This window comes from Nomascus leucogenys, chromosome 20 (assembly GCF_006542625.1).
Source record: "Nomascus leucogenys isolate Asia chromosome 20, Asia_NLE_v1, whole genome shotgun sequence".
In the NCBI taxonomy this organism is placed as follows: Eukaryota; Metazoa; Chordata; class Mammalia; order Primates; family Hylobatidae; genus Nomascus; species Nomascus leucogenys.
Genome location: NC_044400.1, coordinates 50,084,075 through 50,106,894, shown reverse-complemented (window position 1 = coordinate 50,106,894; position 22,820 = coordinate 50,084,075). Strand labels below are relative to the sequence as shown.

Here is a 22,820-nt window from a genome sequence, read left to right as displayed (position 1 = left end):
TTTTTGTGGCATATTTATTAAAATTAAATTCTAACATATAATTTTTTACCTAAATTTATGGTACCATTGCTCTTTGTTCACTATTATACAAGGATTATAATATTTAAGTATTTTAGTTTTACTGTTTATCTTAATAGTTGGATGGGAAAATAATTCAAATCCATTTTACTTATCTCCCAAAATGTCTTCAAATTATTCTTATCTACTTATCCTTTGAGGTGAATTGTCAAATATTTTTGAAGTTATAAAAGTAATTTCCTTTGCAAACTTGAAAATTGCATTAAAACTATAAATCAATATTAGCAGATTTAACATCAATTTTACTCCTATCAGAGAAGTTTTATAGTTTTCTTCTCATAAGCTTCCACTTCTTAAGGCTGTTTTCAAGTAGTTTACACATTTTCTCTTTTAAATCCAGCTGGGGACTGATCTTTGGAATATTGATTCTGTAGCCTGCTAATTTGCTGAATTTTAAGGAAGAACATTTTAACCATTTGAACTGTCTAGTATGAGGTAGCTTTGTAAGGTAGTAAGTGCCCACAGTAGGATATATTCAAGGAGAGGAGAGCTATTAGGAATTTATGCAGTATAGGTGACTTCTAGCCACCTGTGTCAGAGGTTAAATCAAATTACAACCAAGGTTTGTGTTCCTTTTAATAATTTAGATTGCTGTTCCCTCAGACGCAGTCCCAACCGAGGCAGCAGGGTTGGTTGCAACTCTAGCAGTATGGGGAAGACAGGACTTGCATATTGGAGAATGAGAAGCACTGTGCCTGAACCAGTCTTCATTTACACAGGACACTGATGATTTCATGACTGTCTACATTTTGAAAAACTTTTGGTAATAAGTAGATTGAAAGTCTGAGGTAATTGACTGCCCAAGTCACTCCTGGCATGCAGGCTCATTACTTTATACCACAGCCTGTCCAAAGAAACACAAATGATATAATTTGAGAGGAGATCAGCAATTGTAGAAACACATTCTTTTCCATTTCAGTTTTGAAACTGAATATTCATAAAGAAGAGCTATACAGATCTTAATGGAAAGTTCTATAAAAGGAAATGTCGTTTGGCAAGATCGCTTTACTGTTGGCTTATTACAACTTTCTCTTTTGGTATGTGTAACTTATAGAGAATTTCTCCAAAAAGTTCAATATACTAGACTATTATGAAGTCTGAAATGTGTTGCTTCAGCCACTCCATTTCAAAGTGAAGTTTTTAAGTTAGCCAATTAAATGAGCGTGCTTAAAAAATTATTCTTGGCACCTAAAAAGAGTTTGCTTATTAAAGTATAGGCAACTTTTAATGATCCCCTTTACCCATTTGCTTTCTTCACACCATTAACAGTATAATGGTAATATTCTCTGAAACCTCTCACCTTTTATGTAAATTAAGTCTGAAAACAATTAACATTTTCTGTTCAGGGAAAACGTGCAGAACAAAAGATATCTTTCCCTGTGTATTACCCCAATTTGTTCTTAATGAGCATTCATAAATTATCTCTAACTAACACAAAGTCGCTTTAAATACACTTCTCAATTTGTAATTTTTCTTCCCTTTTAACTAAATCATTTAAAAAATATATACAAGCATGCATATATTAATGGCAACCACTAAAACAAATGCTAAGTCTTTACTCAAAAAGGTTAGGAGATTTTACTGTTGATAATTTACTATAAAATCATTTAAAAAGCTAACATCGCCAATGGCTTCACCATCAATATTAATAGGGACAGATCAGTAACATGAAAAAATAACAAAATAAGTCATGCGTTGAAAATAATCACAGTTTGAGTTTAAAGGAAAAGCATGAATCTCTCATCTCCTTTTCAAAATGTAAAAATTATAAAGTATCAGGTGCATTAATCTATTCTGACAGATACGCAAATATAACTTTCAAATGCTTAATAATCAGACAATAATTCCATAACTTGAGGTCACTGTTATTAAAAAATGTGTTCAGTGTCCTTAAAGAACACTGTTTTCAGACAAGTTCTTGAGACTATCACTGCCTACCAGGTTATATAAGTTAGCTCAGATTGAGCAATATGATCCTTTCACAAAGATACAAATTATTAAAGCAAAACTTACTCTGTTAAGGGATATGAGACCCTTCATCTCACTTACAAAAACAATGCCTCTGTGAAAGTCACTGCATGAACAGCCTTCCCTGCGGCAGATATTAAAGTGTACATCAGCTTGAGAGAAAACACTATAAAAACTGAATTGTTTGCACTTCCTTATTTAAAAATGTTTGATACTATTTAATAAAAATAAACGTATTCTCTACACATAAAATTCTTCCAGCAAAAACACTAAGGTAATACAAATGTTAAATTTCCTTTGTAAGTTTCTGCATAGAGCCTTTGGAGTCTAATGCCTGGAAATGAATTCTGACTCCATCGCTTACTGTGTATGTGATTTTGGACAAGTTATGTAATGTCTTTGAGAGTCTATTTCTTCATCTGCATAGTGGGAATAATAAGAGTACCAATTTCGTGGGGTAACTGTATAGATAAAATGAGATAATCCAAATAAAATGTATGGAACTCTGCTTCGCATAGAGTAGCCACTTGAATGTTAGTTGCTGCTATTATTACTGCACTGTCATTACTACTACCACAAACTACTATATTTGTTTTTAGCAACCTTCTGTTGCTACACAATGAAAAGTGTCAGTTTCTTGATGGGACGAAAAAGTTCAGGTTGATTTCTAAATACGCCAACTGCAAAAGTGATCCTTAACCAACGTATTATGTATATGCAAGGACTATGATTAATCAGTCTTTTGAAAATCAAGGTTAGTCCACTGCACAAAACCAAACAAAATTCTATCAGATTCAGTTCTAGTTGACTAGAATAATAAGCTGTGAAGTCTAGCCTGTATTTTCACAAGCATAAATGTAAAGCTCGTGAACCTTAAAATCTGGTGTGTTCCATCACATAGCCCCATAATTCTACGAAATCTACTATTCCTCTATGGGCAAAATTGAAGAATGATAATAAATGATAGTAACCACTTGATACCCACACACACTCCCTTCTGGATATCAAGTGGGGGTTCAAATGCAGTATATAATATTAATCTGTGATAAGGGCTGCAGAATTCAGGCTGTTTTATTAGTCCCCTGCCTGGACATTCCACTGTCCTTGAGGAAAGCAAACATTGGAATGTATACACAGAATACAATGCTACTATGATTTATTCATGCCCACATGGACCCTCCTCTGCTGGAGGAATACACAGAGAAAGTAATTAAAGCACAGGGAGTGCTGAACAGAAGCCACAGAACAATACAGCCACAGCTTTGGAAAGCTGCCTAACAATTCTTTCTTTGTAACATATTAACAGATGTTACAGTCCGGTCTGTCTTTGTGCATCTCCACAACAGAACACAGTGAAGCACCATTCACTTATAAGTGTGTAAGCAATGTTTACCCAAGTGAATTTTATAATTCAATATTAAAAAAGTATTTTCCAGGTCCTGCTGACTTCCATTCTACATTTAAAGTAATTGCCTTGGTACTACTTGAATCTCAAAGAGAGTTGTTGCTGCATACCCCCATGTGACCACCATCCAAAACAGGATGAAGAACATTTCTATCTAGAAAGAACCCCACTCTTTTCCTTGGCAATTCTGCAGCAAACTCTGTCCCCAACCTAAGCAAACAATTTCTGACTTCTATCACCATAGAATGGCTCTGCCTGTTCTTAGACATCTTATGAACAGACTTATATGATACTATTTTGTGTCAAGTTTCTTTGGTTTCAAAGGTTTTAAAAACTCACCAATGTTGTGGCTTGTTTTAATATTCATTTTTGTTGCTGAGTAGTATTCCATTATATGAATAGAATATTTTCCTATTGGTGGACATTTGGAATGCTTCCAGTTATCAGCTTTTATGAATAAATCTGCTTATGAACATTCTTGTACAAGTGCATTTGTGAATATGATTCACAAATGCTTTGAGTAAAGCCACTGGATCATGGGATAGATTATGTTAGTAACTTCATTTAAAAACTGACAAATAGTTTTACAGAGTGATTGTGTGATTTTACCCTTTCACCAACAATTTATGTGGGAGTTCTAATTACTCTACATCATTTTTTAACATTGGGTGTTACCACTGTTAAGATTTTAGTCATACCAATGAGTGTAAAATAGTATTTTGTGGTTCTAATTTTAATGTCCTGATTATTAATGATATTGAACACTTTTGGATCAATGGGTTATTGGCCATTTCTACATCTTCCTTCATGTAATGACTGTTCTATCCTTGCCATAATTTTTACTGAACTGTTTTTCTTATTGTTGATTTAGAAGAGCTCTTTGTACTCCTGATATGAGTCTTTTTCTGATATATGTTAATTAATACATTTTCTCAATCTGGGAATATTAGTACATCTATTAATAAATTTTTCTCAATCTAGGATTTGCCTATTCATATTCTTAGTGGTATCTTTGGATGAGCATGCTATTATTATTACATTATATTTATAAAAAGAATTTTCACATATATTATTAGACCACTAACTTGACTAACAAAGAAGAGAGAATATTTGATAAACACAATCAGAAACAATAAGGGGGATATTACTACTGACCCCATAGAAATATAAACAAACATCAGAGAACATTATAAATACCTCTATGCACATAAACTAGAAAAACTAGAAGAAATGGGTATATTCCTGGACACATACAGCCTCCCAGACTAAACCAGGAAGAAACTGAATCCCCGAACAGACCAATAACCAGTTCTGAAATTGAAGCAGTAATGAAAAGTCTACCAACCACAAAAATCCCAGGAATTGGAGGGATTCACAGCTGAATTCTACCAGATGTACAAATAAGATCTGGTACCATTCCTACTGAAACTATTCCAAAAAATTGAGGAGGGACTCCTTCCTAACTAATTCTATGAAGTCAGCCTCATTCTGATACCAAAACCTGACAGAGATACAACAAAAAAGAAAACCTCAGGCCAATATCCTTGATGAAACATCAGTGCAAAAATCCTCAACAAAATAGTGGCAAATTGAATTCACCAGTATGCCAAAAAGCTTATCCACCACGATCATGGAATAGTATGCATCCATAAAAAAGAATGAGATCACGTCCTTTGCAAGAACATGGATAGAACTGGAGGCCATTATCGTTGGCAAACTAACATGGAATAGAAAAACAAATAACACACATTCTCACTTATAAGTGGGAGCTAAATGATGAGAACACATGGACACACAGAGGGGAACAACACCCACTGGGCCCTTTTGGTGGGTGGAGGGTAGAGGATCAAAAAAAACAACTAATAAGCACTAGGCCTAATACCTAAGTGATGAAATAATGTGTAAAACCAATCCTCATGACTCAAGTTTACCTAACAAATTTTCACTTGCACTCCTGAACTTAAAAACCAAAAATAATTTCAACAAATTAAAGAAAAATGCTGTTAACCTGTCGCAGTCTTATAAAAACCAAATCCCTGGAGGTGGGGCCTGTGCACATATTTGTTTTGCTTTTTTTATCCTAATGATTTTTAAAAATTGCAGTGTACATATAATACATACATAAAAAGTACACAAATCATACATATTTAGCTCAATGAATTTTATTAAAGTGAACATACTGGTGTAACCTGCACCCAGAGAATATAAAAAATATCATATATTATTTTTTAAGCATTAAAACAACCTGACATGCAGAATTCATACTATCTGAAATTACGGATTTGGATACTGAGGTTGAGAGGTTAAGTTACTTATTCATGTAACCAGCTCTTCACAGAGATGAGATTTTCTGATGTTAAGTTCAATATTTTCATACCTACATCATTTATCTACTCCCTCTTTTATATCTCTAATTCTCTTATCCACTCCACAATAATTTAATAAGATCTTTTAGGGAAATAAATTAGAGGGACTATATCAATAAGATTACATTAATACATATGAAATTAAAAATGAGTCAATTCATTCAACTGTATAGGAAAGACACTAATAAGATTTATTTTAACTTTCGGGTTTGGTCATTTTATTGCCCCTTTTATTAATTTCCAGTAACTAATCTGAAGCCTTTTATTTTAGGGTATCACACATTCTCTATTAATTCTATTGACTGAGATGTTGATTTATAACACATATTAGACTTTTCTCCAGGGCTTAAGTCATTTACTGTCCCTCAAAATGTGAGGTGCCTAAAAAGGCCTTAGAAAATTCTTCACTGTGTTACTGAGTGCATTAATGTCTTATACCAGAGGCTGAAGGAAATCATCAGCTTACCATGCATTTTATATACTACAGGCAGTGACTTCCAAGAGAGATGGCTGACAGTAGCATAAAATACGATTGTTAATACCCACACAAATAAAAATGTATGCACGTTCAAATACTATACCTTCACATCCTTGTAAAGAAAGAGAAACCCATCTTGTAGAACAAAATACCGGTCTTGAAACTTATTTCCAGATAGTATTTTGGATGGTTCTTCTTTGATTTTCAAGATTCCTTCTTTGATGCTTCCCAGTGTACTCCGGTCTGTAAAGCACAGCATTACTTTTGTGAGTTGGGTACATTTTTACTTATTTGAAATACAATACACAACATTTCTATATTGTCCGTTTTAATAATGTAAAATAAAAACTTGTTTACTACCACTAAAGTCTAAGGTGAACTTCCGGGACTACCATGTGTCTGAAGTATTGCTATCTATTATGTATGGGCCTGCCTGGACTGTTCAAGTAGCCACAGGCTAGAAATCATACAAAATGTGGTTAGTATGGGTTGAGAGGTGCTATAAGTGTAAGGTTTCTACAAAATTTTAAAGACTTTATATGAAAAAAATATACATCGGCCAGGCACAGTGGCTCACACCTGTAATCCCAGCACTTTGGGAGGCCGAGGCAGGCGGATTATCTGAGGTCAGGAGTTCAAGATCAGCCTGGCCAACACGGGGAAACCCCGTCTCTACAGGTGGCATGCGCCTGTAGTCCCAGCTACTTGAGGAGGTTGAGGCAGGAGAATCGCTTGAACCTGGGAGGCAGAGGTTGCAGTGAGCTGAGATCGCACCACTGCATCCCAGCCTGGGTAACAGAGCGAGACTCTGTCTATAATTACATATTGAAATATATTTTGGATATTGGATATGTGATATTAAATAAAACGTACTGGTAATTTTACCTGTTTCTTTTTACTTTTTTCTAACGTGGCTACTAGACAATTTATAATTACATATGTGGCTTGTATTTCTTTTGAACCCCACTGGTATAAACAATGCAAATATGCAGATAAAAAAGGAAACACTGTTAAGAATTCTGACTCAAATCCACAAATTTTTAAGGCATTAAATAAATTTTTATAAATGTGAAACAGGCAAGGGTAAGAAAGGCAAAACTGCTAAGGTAGAACATTTACCCATCAATGATAGACAGAATAAAGAAAATACGGTACGTTTACATCATGGAGTATTATGTGGCCGTAAAAAGGAACAAGATCATGTCCTTTGCAGGGACATGATGGAGCTGGAGGCCATTATCCTTAGCGAACTAACGTAGGAACAGAAAACCAAGTGCCACATGTGCTCACTTATAAGTGGGAGCTAAATGATGAGAAAACATGGACACATAGAGGGGAACAACACACACTGGGGCCTATTGGACGGTGGAGGGTGGGGGGAAGGAGAGAATCAGGAAAAGTAACTGATAGGTACTAGGCTTAATATCTGGGTGATGAAATAATCTGCACAACAAACCCCCATGACCCAAGTTTATCTATGTAACAAACCTGCACAAGTACCCCTGAACTTAAAAGTTATTTTTTAGAAAAAAGAAATAACAGGAGAAAACAGAACTGATTGAGAAATAACATATTTGAAAAACTAAGTCTAAACATGCAATAATTGCTACAATTTATTGATTACCTATTAGACACCCATGCATTATATATACTCTCTAATAACAACACTAAAAAATTGTGATTATGATGTTCATTTTACACATGAGAATACTAAGGCTTAGAAAGGTTAAGCAGATTTCCCAAGGCTGCAGAGCTAACTGAAGGAGATTAAAACTCAACTTTTTTTTTTAAAAAAATTGTATTTTGGATTCAAGAGTACATGTGCATGTTTGTTACAAGGGTGTGTAATGCTGAGGTTTGGGGTTCCATTGATCAAGTCACCCAGATAGTAAACATAGCACCTGATAGAAAGTTTTTTCAGCCCTTAACCTCCTCCTTCGTTTTGGAGTCCCCAGTGTCTACTGTTTCCATATTCATATCTCTGTGTACCCAAGGTTTAGCTCTCGCCTGTAAGTCAGAACATAAGATATTTGGTAAAACCCCAATTCTAAATGCATATTCTTTTCTAGACATTGCTGCCTCAGAGAAGAAACTGAGGAATTTTACAATAATTGAGTCCAAGTTTAAACCTAACATATCACTAGAGAGGCCCCTTCACATTTCCATAATATCTTTTTCCTACTATTATGATGGGTCTAATGGACATTGACTAATAAGCCAGAATTCCATCCAGTTTGGTTTACACATTATTTTTGTAGCTCAGAGATTGGCAAATTATGGCTGTAGGCCAAATCCAACCCTCTGCTTATTTTTATATGGCCCATGAGCTAAGAATAATTTTTACATTTTTAAATGGTTGAAAAAATTTCTCAAAAGTTTGATGACACATGAAAATTACATGAAATTTGAATTTTAGTCCTATAAAAATAAAGTTTTATTGGAAACGCAGCCTCACATTGTGTACTATCTATGGCTGCATACATGCTACAGGGACAGAGCTAAGTAGTTGTTTCAGAGACCTTATGGCTTACAAAACCTAAAACATTAACTCTAGGCCTTTTACGGAAAAAAGCTTGTTGACTCTCACTTCTCAAGAATAGCCTTATGGGAAACTCCTCTCCACCAAGAACCTGTTCAATCTCTTTGCCTTTAGTTCAGTAGTTTATTCATTCTTCCATCAAAAATGTACTTTTTCTTACTATCAAGCTTTGTGTTAGGCACTGTGGTAGAGGGACAAATAAAATTAGAGAATTCCCAGGAACACAACGGAAAGGGAAAAGGCAAAGGATATTTGAAAAGGACAGAATATGTGAAGGCATGAAGTGATAACATAATGGAACTAATCTGAGCACCCTTTAGTGAACAACTCATATAATCACCTCTAGTGTATGTGGAGCACGAGGCAAACACTGTGCTAGCCCTTTCCATGAATGCCTCATTAAAGGCTAGGAACCACACTTCAGGTAAATTAATCACAATTAATATAATTTTATAGATGTAGAAACAGGTTTGCTATAATTATGAAACTTATCCAAGGCACGCAGCTAAAGAGTGCATCAGAATTCAAAGTCAGCTCCACCTAGCTAGACCGGGAAGGTGCTTTCACAGGTATTAAAAGATCAAAAAATCTAACAAAATGTTTGTTATTAAAATCCATTTTTGATGATGTGTGATGTATAAAGATAGGTCAGATTCATCTATTTTTGGATTAATTTGTATTGACAGGGTCATCAGACACTGAGATATTCTTTCCTTCCCAGGAAAACTCTGGCATATGTCAGAAAAGCTCCCCTCCGTTGCCCTACAATGTTCTGCCCAAGGGCCCAGTCCCTGCAGGGCAGAAGAAGAGGAGGCAGAGCCACCAGCGATAGATGTTGTTCTATAGTTTGAATGCATGCCCTAAATTTTCCACTTAAATTGTTATAATGATTCATCTTTTCTCCTTATTTTTACATTTTATTTTTAGCATGTTCTAAATGGCTAAATGTGTTTCTGGGATTCCTATTCTGTGACATTCAAGTTAGATAATTTTTGATCTGGTTTTACAAGCCAGAAAATAAGATTCAGAGAATTATAATGACCTGCCCAAAGACATAAAAAATTAGTAAGTGATAGAAAAGGGGATTGAAGACTAGGTCTGGTTTAGCAGAAATAAATAAATACAAAGCAAAACCAAAAAGCACAATACACTTTGTGCTCCCATGTACTGTAATTTGTTGTAGCTTATGAATAAAAGGCTCCGTGTACATAAAAAAGGGTAGATCCTTTAACAGTAATTATATTTCGTGTGCAAAACTGACAATGTGCCACACGTAGAAATCATTTCAACTAATTTTTGTAACACAAAAACACTTTTTTGTGAGAACATCAAATTTGTATTTGTTTTTTATCATGCACAAATTTGTCAGTATATCTTCAGTCTAAAACTTCCCCTGAAATCCAGATACATATTCAACTGCTTACTTGAGAACTGAAGAACAATAAAAAGAGAAACCTCAAGCCAAATAGCCATGATATGGTCATTATGGTGTCAGCTTCTGCTTTTCCTGTAAAATAAGAGTAATGACACCTATCCTGAAGGATTGCTGTGGGCCTTACATATGATAACGTACACACAAGATGTATGGCAGAACACTGTATCAGGTCTATCAGTCTAATACCTTCCTGGTATTAAGGTGATAGAACTTTAAATATCCATGCATTATTTCTGAAATTTACAAAATAAAAACTTTAGAAACAAAAAATTGGTCTTTCCGGGCGCGGTGGCTCACATCTGAAATCCCAGCACTTTGGGAGGCTGGGGCAGGTGGATCATCTGAGGCCAGGAGCTTGAGACCAGCCTGGCTAACAGGGTGAAACACCATCTCTACTAAAAATACAAAAAATTAGCCAGGCGTGGTGGTGTGTGGCTGTAGTACCAGCTACTCAGGAGGCTGAGGCACGAGAATCATCTGAACCTGAGAGACGGAGGTTGAAGTGAGTCTAGATTGTGCCACTGCATTCCAGTCTGGGCAGCAGAGTGAGACTCCGTCTCAAAAAAAAAAAAAAGAAAAAGAAAAAAACAGTCTTAAACCCAACAACCCTTAAGCTGTTTGGGGAAAACATTTACTAATGCAGCAAATAATACAAAAATGTTCACACTTAAAATTAGCATAAGAGAACAAAAGTTAAAAATACAAATAGTTCCTTACAACTCAAATATATGAGCATGGAATGACCACCTGGAAGCAAAAGTGCCCAGGATTAATCACATTACTGATCCTAACCATGAATAAACATATCTAACAAACCCAATAGTTTTCATGACACACATACTGACCTCAGACAGTATTTTATTGATCGTGCTGTCATACTAATGGGTTTTTAGGCACTTTGTGACTTTTAAATAATTACTGAAAAACATACTGCTAAAATTTGTCTTCTGGTACAATGCCTTAATATTCAATTCCACAGAGAAATATTGTAAAGGATTTTTATAGCTAAGAAGTATAGTAAGCAATTTGTTAAACATTGTATGGACTTGGTCATGTAGCTGATTTAGAACAAGAGAGTCAAGAAAGGCATCTATAATGTCTTGTTGGTTTACAAATAGGTATTTTCAAAAGCAAGTTATAATCAAGTTGTGAAATATAGATATTTAAATTGCTTAAGTCAGTAAAATCCATTCACACCTTCTGACAGTACTTTTCATTTACATTTTTGTTCAAATTAATAAACCTTTCCATTTTTGCCAAGAAATAAGCCTATGTCTGGTATTAAACAACTCATAGTCATTAAAAAAACAGACTTAGGGGAAAATATTGTTTAAATTTTAAATATCATTTAAATAGTAACATTTACTTTAACAATCATTGTATGTGATTGAGTATATTGAGTATAAACCTCAGCGTGCACCCTATTAAAGGACTCAGGATGAAAGTTTTGAAAGGAATATATGCTAAGGATGAGGGAAGAACAAAAAATACTTTGAAATATGAAGCTCTATGATAAATATTATGATTTAAAAGACTTTCTAAAAGCTCTCAGCCAAATTCCTGTCTGTTCCCAAGATGTTAAAATAAGTAGAAAGGCACCAATTAAAGGCAAAAATAAAGCTACACACTTTGGGGTACACTGTGTGTAATTTCGTATGTAACAAAATGAAGGTCATGAATTGAATGGCTTCCAGTAATTCATTCTTCCAAACTGTTCAGGTACTGGTTGGACTCTCAACTTTGGGGTACTTCACTCATATTTTTTACTCCCTTGACCTCTTGCTAGACAGAAAGCTCCCTTGCTACCAGGGAAAACCATCTATTGTTTTTGTGTGAGTATAACAGGTTTGAAAGTTTAACGCACTCCCCAAAGCACTAAATTCTCCCAGAGATAAATCCTGGGATGCACATTAATAAGTACTATTTCATTTACTAGCTTTTGATCTTTCATTCCAATCAAATTACAGCATACTGTTACCTGTACGGAATCATAAAACCCTCCCCTATTCTTGGTAGTTGCTAGGATGAGAAAGGGTAGGTTGGAGTTTATTGAAAGGTCTTTGGAATAAAAACTGTGGGTAAGAAAACAAACATGTATTGTAAGTTATATTGAGCTATCAACTTGTTATTAATTTAGAAAAGCTCTTAAAAGTCACAGATAGGAAACAAAGCAGAATGGCCAAATTTATTTAAGCAGAACAGACATATCATGTAACCAGGCAATGAAACTGAAAAGCTTACACCTCCAAAAAAAATAGTTTTTCTAAGCCATTCAAAAACCTCAATTTTTTAGTACAAAAACAGTTATCTCCTAACCACCAGCCCCAAATCCCAACAGAATAATTGATAGGTGGAGGAGGCTGGGGTTGAGGGGAAGAGGAGAGAGAAACATACACCCGGGAATGGGATTTCTCAGATATATATTCCCCCCCTTTACCCTCCATGTCCAGGCAGCTAGCAATTAATCATTATTCTTTCAGCAATTCTCTTTGGGATTCAATTCCACTTCATTCCCATTGTTATCACCCTACACACTTCCTTTTCTCTCTAATCCTTGGATTTCAGAATTCTCTAACTCCGTGTCCTACCTTTCTATTGGCTCCAACATACAACTGCAGATTCTTGTTATGAAAACAGTCTTCATCATTTTATAAAAGCCCTGTCCAGAGCCCTACTTTTCTAATGATTAAAGTCTTACCTTCCTAAAGTCAAAAGCCTACACTCCTCTTCCTGACTTTTAAAACATCAAATAAATGGACAATTCCTATACATCTCTGTAAATTATTAAACTAAAATATAATATTTAAGTTCAATTGATAATAATACACTATTTGGAAAACCAATCCTTGTCTCTGTGGTATGACTCAAGTTAGTCACTTGAGTGATCTTGAGAGAAATCCTGTTTTCTTTGATTCTGTACAAATTCGATTCCTACTTCTGGACCTAACTCATCCATGAAGATTCTCCCAACTACTTTGGTCCGTATTTTTTCTCTCATGCCACCAAACTCCAAGATGTAATATCACCTTGAATGCATGAAACATCATATTTGCTTCATAATTTAACTGTTCTATTTATCAACGTTTAAGTTCTGGGGTACATGTGCAGGAATGCAAATTTGTTACACAGGTAAACATGTGCCATGGTGGCTTGCTGCACAGATCAACCCATCCCCTAGGTATTAATGTAAATACCCATTAGCTGTTTTTCCTGATGTGTTCCCTCCCCCTACCCTGCCCTCAACATGGACAGGCCCTGGTGTGTGTTGTTCCCCCACCCCATGTGTCCACGTATTCTCATCATTTGGCTCCCACTTATAAGCGAGAACATGAGGTGTCTGGTTTTCTGTTTCTGTGTTAGTTTGCTGAGGATAACAACTTCCAGCTACATCTGTGTCCCTGCAATGGACATGATCTCATTCCTTTTTATAGCTGCATAGTATTCCATGGTGTATATGTACCACATTTTCTTTATCCAGTCTATCATTGATGACCATTTGGGTTGATTCCATATATTTGCTATTGCCAACATTGTATTTTGAAAGAAAATATTTCTACTTCTTGAAGGGCATGGGCCTTATCTACAGTGCTGGGTTGACCTGGCTACAAGAAATCCACAGAAAATATAATCTAATAGTCACTCCCATTACAATATGGTACACCTGTCATACTTCGACAAGCAAGCTATAAAGGGAGAGAAAATTCACTTTTATTTGAGCTACTCTTTACTCCTCTGAGGCTTCCCTGGTTTGTGACAAACATTTTAACAGCTTCACCTCTCTTAAGTACGTATTCATTTTGTATTTCCTGTTTAAAATAATGTAGACTTTGGCCTATCTTCTCCAACCTAGGTAAGAGCTGACACAATACAGTGACTAAGAGCACATTCTGGCACTAGACTGCATGGGCTTGAATGACAACCACATTCTCTGCTAGATCACAGGCAGTAATCTCTAAATCTCAATTCTCTTATCTGCAAAATGAGAATACATACAGTACTTACCCAGTGGGTGTGGTATATAAATTGCTCAGAATAGAGCTTGGCAGAAAACAAGAAGAATGTAAGTCCTTGTTTAATTAATGGAGGGCGGACATAATTTTTCTCTGTGTTGCAGAGTCTAAGGCAAACACTACAGAAACAACTACCCTTACAAAAGTCTGATGACTTATAGATTTAGTTTCTAAGAGTCTAAAAACCTAATATCTGATTTATCTTTGATTTCAGGATAGTAAGGGGTTTAGGACAGAATATATAAGCTGGATATGGAGAGATCTTGACTATAATGCCTGTTTCTCCACTTATCAGCAGGTCGCCTTGAAAGAGTTATGTAATACCTCTACATCCCAGTTTCTCCATTTGTAAGTAGTAGTAAACAACCCTAAGACAGTAGGAAGATGATATAAAATAATGTAAGTAAAGTATTTAGCCCAGCGCACATACTAAATTCACAGTAACTATGAACTATTGTTATCTCTCATATATTATCTGATTAGTGACAAGGAAATACACAGCAAATTGATCTATTTTTCGTGGTCTGCATGTGTCTCTCTTCTTCGCTTGCTGGCAAAGACTATTTCTTCAGAGCTGTGCCTTATCTTAAAAAATTATTTGTTCCAAGTTCTACCTGCCCCATGTATTCTAAGTGATGAAGGGCACAAATGGGCAGTTTCCATGAGAAGCAATCCCCTTAAAATTATGCCAAGATCAAGTAATTTTGCAATATTTGCAGGATAACATCTAAAAAGTCCTTCCAAATTCAAAATTATGCATATTTTCTTTTCTTCAGAATTGATTGTATAGATGCATTTTTTAATAATTTTGATGAGGGAGAATTACTCATATATTTCATTCACTGTGTGATATTCACTCAAAATGCATTTTGGTGAAATTTACCTGAGAAGACACCAAACTGGGCATAACTGCTGCTTGATAGTATGTTACTTCTTTCTTTCCTACTTTCTTTTTTTTAATTAACACTTGAAGATTTATTTTTAGAACACTAATGGGGGGGCATCTTTTTAAGGCTAACAGATATAGACACATTGTGACACTTCAAGAAAGTAATCTATTTCTTAGGATAAACCAAGTATGTCCCCTTCACTCCAATCTATTCTCCTTTACGTTATTTGTACAGTTGGCCCTCTGTATCCATGGATGCCGCATCTGTCAGTTCAACCAGTAGCATATCAAAAAATGTTTGAAAAACCAAAAACAACAATTTAAAATACAAACAGAAAAAAACACAGCATAGCTATTTGCATAGCATTTACATTGCATTAGGTATTATAAATGAACAGATGATTGAAAGTATGGGAAGGATGTGCGTAGATTACATCCAAATACTCTGCCATTTGATATAAGGGACTTGAGCATCCGCAGATTTTGGTATCCATGACAAGCAGGTGGCAGGGGGGAGATGTGGTAGTGTCCTGTAACCCACCTCCCAATGGATACTGAAGGGAGACTGTATTGAAGTAGCAGTGGTTAACAAAACAAGTAGCCTGTTGACATCCTTCTATCATTAAATTATTTATAAATAGTTAAATTATGAATATAGTTACTATTGGAACAGGGTTTAATAAAAAAATACCAGAGATTTTTTTTTGCTATTTTACTACTAACACAGCAAATTGCAGAAATCAGAAAATTGTTTTCCTATACTGTTTTCATTATTACACTGAATTATAATAAACATTTCTAAAATATAATTTAGTGTAAGTGATATATTTATTTTATATTCAATGAATGTATAATTTTCATCATACTGTTAACAAATGCAGAGAGCACTGGAGTTTTCAGTGATCAGATATATTTTCTGATCACTGAAATCAGTGATTCAGATATATTTTCTTTCATGTGATTCTCATGCAACTTTGCAAAGTAGGGAAGACAGGTTATATCATCTTATTGACAAATGTGAAAATTGTGGCTCACAATTATGTGACAAGATTAGAAAGCAACATGCTAGAATATGAATTCAGGTCTCTTAATATCTAACATGAAATTCTGTCTTCTATCCTGGGATACTTCTAAGTAATAGTCATGGTTACCATGACCACCATCACTATCAACCACAATAACAATACTTGTCCAGGTGCCTTTCTTGGTTTCACGCATCATTTTACGTTGTCAAGCACTCTTTTTTCCTAAAAATTACTCCTTTGATAATTTACGTGGCATTGCTCTCTTTCTTTCTTGAAACTTTTCTGATTGTTCCTTCACAGGGCCTCTTTTGCTACATCGGTTCTTTAAATGTTGGTGTTGTGTCTCTGATATTCTTACTCTCACACTAAAATTGCACGACTTAGTATTCTGCCAAGGCTAAAACCACTTTCGACACAATGAGCTCTTAGGTTTAGGTATTTAGCTCCCTTCTAGACATATATCCTCAAACACATGTCAGACCCTTAAAGCTCAGCACATCCAAAACTGAATTCTGTGGCTCCATCCATCACTCCCAACCAGCAAGCTCTTCTAGTCTCCCTATCTTAATATCCCAGGAGTTATCCAAACCAAAATACCAAGAACTACAATCCAGCTTTCATGGTAATGATCTGATGATATATACTCTGGAAAGCATTCTCTAACTACCTAGAGAAAAGTGAGTTGGCAGTCCTCTAAAATTTGGTACTTGCTCAGTTATAAACTGTTTCATATATTTATATATTTTTAAAGTTTATTCAACATGTACTTTTAGTGAGTAAAAGAGTAAAATATAGCTTTGTTAAAGAAGGATAGCATGTACAAGAAAAACTAAGAAATGATATTTCCTTGAATAAGACACATTCAGTGAAAGAAGAGATGTCTACAATTATCCAGTTGAACTACTTTTCTGTGATTGGAAGCTCTTCATAAACATCCTGACCTAGAGTAGTCTATTATTTCATGCTGTTTGTACTCTAATATTTCAATAGTTGTCATACATTTAGAATTTCTGTTCTTTCTGGGTATAGATAATGCTTAACAAAACTCTTAAATTTAAATACCTTAAATTTTCTATAGATTACTGCATGATACAGAGAGTTAATACAAATTTACCAATAGGGTTTCTCACCACAGAATTATATTTTAGAAAATGTCAGGAAATTGGTACTCCATAGTAAATATCAGTGACTATCATCAATTTCAAAAAAAAAAAAGAAAAATTTCCAATTTAAGTGGCCTAGGTCTTACTTTTAATATCTTGTACATCTTTGGCTTTAAGAAAACATGATGGGGAGTGAAATGTAAGTTATATCAGCTAGGTAAATTTATGGATTTGTATTATATTTGCTGAAATTGTCTTTTTTTTTAAGTTCATAGATAGTGAATGGCTCAGCTTTCCAGGTCTGAATTTACTTGGAGTGGTTGCATTTTGAATTACACTATTCTAATGCAAATTTAATTCCATAGCATCTGTCATATACAGCAATCTAAACTTAGAAATTCAAAGAAATATGCATTTGAGTTACATCTTATATCTTTACATATAAGTATTTCTTTCCCATTTAGATCATTAAAATTTCATTCTCATGTATCATATTCTATTGGGATAATTTTCAAAAAACTTTGGTGCTTAAAATAAGACTTATGCAACTTGAGATTATTTATTCTGGAGCCTTACAGAAGCTATACATTTATGGTTTGCTTGTGATAGATATGTTGAAGTTTAGTATAATATATAATAATAATAAATAATGGTTTAATTAGGTAAGCTATGACACTGTCTAAATAGCAATGTAAATGAAGTTTCATTCTCCCTATCTTAATAGTTCAGTCATAATATATGGAGTAGAAAAAAATTGAGGACTATTACCTTTGTTTTCAAATTAGTTAGCTCTTTATTACAATAATGGCAATGGCACAAAATGTTCCTAAGAAATCAAATGCCTTTGAAACACACAAATAATTTTTAAGTAGAGGCAACAAAAAATGTACTTACTCCTATCTAACTCTATAAAAGTAAATTATGTTACCTCCTTACCTTAAATGAATGAGCAGAAACTAAGTGCTAGATTCTAAAATATATTCTTTCTTATGTGTGAAGTCCACATTTTAAATAGTTCAGATAAAGAAAGAAAATTGAGAAAATTAAAACCCCTTAATTATAGCAAATTTTTATATAACATTCTTGCTTTAAAAGGAAGTGGTGAAAACATAATGTCGAGCAAAGTATATGGTTATAATTTGTTCCACATATCAGGAAAAAAACTCCTAAAACAAATGAAATGCAAGCCGTAGACAGACAGACAGAAATTATAAATGTAGGGACAGAGTAAAATTTGTGGCAACTAGGTATCTAGTGTGGGGGTGTAGGGTACAAAGGATGTTATAGGGCAACTCTATTTTTAACAAAATGTTAACATATTAGCTATTTATTACTGAGAAAAAATGTGGTTGCAACCAACTGCTCCCCACCTTTTTTTCAAATTCTGATAATTTCTACTTGGCCCCAGGTTAGAATAAGAAATTCTTAAGAAAGGAAAATAAATCTGTAACATTATTCCCATTTTTCTTTAAAGAACAGTTGAGTATTTCTGAGATGATTCTAGTTTATCTGCTAACACACTGACAGAGAAATCATATTTGATTTATTTTCATTATTTTCCTTTTAGATCCCAATTTTAAGGTGTAGAAGAGGTAATGAAATGCAGCAAAAACTCTGGAGTAGGTAGTCATTGTGATTGATTTAGGAGACATTTGCCGAGACAAAAATAAATTAGACTGAATACCAAAATTATCAAAAGTCTATCACAAAGTATGCCCCATAAGAGGTATTAATAAAGTTGAGGCTGCTTTAAGTCACAACTATAAGAAAAAATCATGACTTAAGAAATTGATTTTTTAAAAATATTACAGATTCCTTAAAAGGGCAAGCTTAAATTCAAACAAAAGGAGAACCAACCATAATGAAAGAGATTATTTTGCTTTTACAATCTGAATATAAATCAAACTCTAATTCAATACTTATAAAAATTTTATGGGCTAGAAAACAAGAGTACTTTAGACATTTATTTTATAGGTTCTCTTATTTTTGACCAGACTACATAACTACAAATATGAAATGATCCAATTAATGTATTTGCTGATGGTTTTCTTTTAAAACACTATTTTTTTCATGCAAAGTTCCTGGTACAATAACAAGATGCATATTTATTGGATTAAATGAGGTAGTAGGGATAGTTCAGGGACAGAGGTAGGTTTTATGGCTCCTATCCTGTTAGAGACTTGAAGTGGGTAAGAGAGTGACACAGAAGTTTACTGATATTTTACTCCAAAGAATATTTCATCCTTGGGAGGTCAAGGCAGGTGGATCACTTGAGGTCAGCAATTCGAGACCAGCCTGGCTAACATGGTGAAAGCCAGTCTCTAATAAAAATACAAAAAATACCCAGGCATTGTGATGAGCACCTATAATACCAGCTACACAAGAGGCTGAGGTAGGAGAATCACTTGAACCTGGGAGGCAGAGGTTGCAGTAAGCTGAGATCACGCCACTGCACTCCAGCCTAGGTGACACAGCAAGACTCCATCTCAAAACAAACAACAACACAAACCAAAGAATATTTCATCCAAATCTCTGAAACATCACCTAAGCCTCCAGCTTGCTTTCTTCTGCTTGGCTTCTCTAGTCCTTCTCTATTTTTTTTCTACAAGATGCTTTGTCTAGATCTTACAGAGGCTTGATGCTTTTATAACAGAAGGACACACTCATATCTCCATCTAGAAGATGTAATGGGATAGGTGGAACATCACGAAAACACCAAATCTTCCTACCCAGTTTGTGGTTACAGCCAATGTACCAGCTGTCACTGTACCATTTCTTCTTGCCCTTACACAACAAAGGTTTTACTCAGATATGACTGCTCTAAACCAGCACAATCTACACCTTGTTGGGTTGTTTGCTACCCACCACCAGCCATGCCCTGAAGATTAGTAGCATTTAATGGTGAACTTGTTCTGGGTTACCCTCAGACATACAGAACCTTCACTTATAACATAGCTTTTTAGGATCTAATTCTTACCTATTTTTTTTTCATATAACCAACCTACTAGCATTCACACAACAGCAAAGGTATTATGCCTAGGTGTAGGTTTTAAACATGTTGCAACATGGAGAATTAGAGATATTTCAGATGAATATCAGAAGAAAAGAAGCAAAGAAAAATTTCAACAGAAAGAAAATGAAAGAACAGCTGAATTCACGAATTAGAACAGATATCACAGATTATCTAAATTAGGGTTTTTCAACATCAGCATTGACCCATGGTCGGTACCCACTAAATACCAGAAGCCCTGCCTCCCTACCCAATCTCCAAGTTGTGACAGTCAGAAATGTCTCAAGACATTGTATGTTCCATGTCTTGTGGGCGGGGAGGGGAGGGAGGGGAAATCATTCCTAGCTGAGAGCTACTGCTTTATGACATGTGCATTCATACATGTGCATTCACACGAGTACAGAGAAATCCTATTGCAAACATAAGAAGGCACAGGCAGTATATGGTCAGAATCATATGTAAGAGCATGAAAAAATTTCAAACAGGATAATGGTCTCTGAAAGTCTACATTTCTACAGTATAGAGTTAGTATCTGTTTTGGCTTTTTAGATGCTTATAAGAACACAATGACATAAAAGTTGTTATACTACTTGCATTTTGTAAAAGTACTTCCATGTAAGTAAAAGTATATAAGATATAAAAGACAGTGTCATTAAATCAGAAGTTTATATGATAAGCTTTGGTACAATTAAGAGCTCTGAATTATGCCTATTAACTAGAGAATCTGCAATGATACTGAGTAGGTTTACAGCACTGAAGAGCCATACCATCCTCCCCACCTTTTTTCACATGATTAAAATTAGGAGGAACACCAATCAGTTCTTCAATTCAATACTTAATAACTGAATAATATAAGGCAAATTACTTAAGTTCTCTGAGTTGCTCTTCCCTTCATTTGTAAAATCCAAAAGGTAATATAACTTACAAGAAAGTTAAAAAAAAAAACTTTAAATGAGCTTTGGTGTGTGTTGAGCTCTGCCGATATGCGATTAAGAAATAATAATGGTTATTATTAATATTAATCATAAAAGTAATCGTAAATTTCAATCCTTAGCTTTTTGAGTTGGATTGTATACAATCCTGGCTTGTTTTTTTGATCTTTCAGTTGATAACAACACAACAGAAGAATAATTAAGTTTCAAAATAAAAATTTTCTGAGATCTCACAGAGGTTCAGAAATGGTCTTATGTAGTTCACTGTGCTAGCTAACTTACTTAATTAACCTTACATGCGCACTATCTCCTTCCAGTTGGATGGGAAGCATTCTTACTGGAAGTATTTTATTTTGGAAGCATTTATCTTCCAACTTCATCACAAAAATGTGAGATATATAGCAAGCACTCTATCTCAGAGCCTATATAATTAGCATTCCTTTAATGCCCAGAAAGCTTTCCAATGTAAATGTAATTCACGGAGATGACTTGCCCTCAATCTAAAAATTGAGGAAAATACATAAGCATAAGCATGGTAAACAACCTTTAAAAACAAACTATTATTTCCAAAGACCTGAACTTGGTACAATCAAATTAGCCAACTATTACCACAGAGCAACACATTGGGAAAATATCTTCCTGTCCATATATTCTTCTTTCTTATATATGTACTATGTCAGTTCATTCTGTATCTAGCTACTCATTTTTCACATTTTCAAATATTACTTGTGCCATATTAATTACCCTTTAACCACTTGAATTTTCAATCGTAGCTGCAATGTGAAGTAATGACACCTACCACTGCAGTGTTTAATTGTGTCACCGGTTAAGAATCTCTTCACCACCAGGTAAGCAGAGCCAGGTTCAGCTAATGAACTCCACCGAAGCACCTGCTCCAGTACATTTTCCTTGTAGTGAAGAGGACGCTCTGTAAAAAATAAATTCAAATCAAATGGAAAATATATGAAGATAACAATTTTTTATTTTATAATTATAAATTTTAAAAAATCCATTTGAAAAGATCTGTAGGCAACATTATACACAACCATATCTTATGCCATATTATGCAGTAATAGCACTATGACTTCGTAAAAGATATCCTAAGACCTAGAAAATTATTAAGCACAAAATAACATTTACTATATAAATTAATCATGCAGGAATACCTGTTACTGAACTATTTTTAAAAATCAGAAGTACTTTTGATAAAAATCTCAGAATTCTACCCTTTGTAAAATAAATTCTACCCCTTGTACAATACTTATTATTATTATTATTATTATTATTTTGAGACAGGGTTTCACCCTGTCACCTAGGCTGGAGTGCAGTGGTGCAATCATAGCTCACCATAGCCTCAAACTTCTGAGCTCAGGCTACCCTCCCACCACTGCCTCCCAAAGTGGTGGGATGAACAGGCATGAACCACCATCCTCATCCTCTATCCTCTTTTTTAGGTAACATATTGGTTTGTTTAGGGAAACCTTCTTATTTTTATATGCAATTAAATGGTTTTAAAAGGACTAACAAACTTAATATTGTCTGTTACTAAATAATAATCACAAATTATTCATAATCCTTTGTT

At 34.6% G+C, this 22,820-nt stretch overlaps 1 protein-coding gene across 5 annotated transcripts in view; it reads right to left on the bottom strand.

Moving 5' to 3' along the window:
- ARAP2 (ArfGAP with RhoGAP domain, ankyrin repeat and PH domain 2) overlaps nucleotides 1–22,820 on the bottom strand; it is a 177,107-nt gene that overhangs the window by 19,085 nt on the left and 135,202 nt on the right. For all 5 annotated transcript variants that reach the window (XM_030800960.1, XM_030800964.1, XM_030800962.1 and 2 more), the window contains exons 27-28: nucleotides 22,038–22,166; nucleotides 6,399–6,538 (exon numbers count right to left, since the gene is read on the bottom strand). In XM_030800960.1, coding sequence (XP_030656820.1) covers nucleotides 6,399–6,538; nucleotides 22,038–22,166 — 269 coding nt within the window. The remainder of the gene's footprint in view (nucleotides 1–6,398; nucleotides 6,539–22,037; nucleotides 22,167–22,820) is intronic.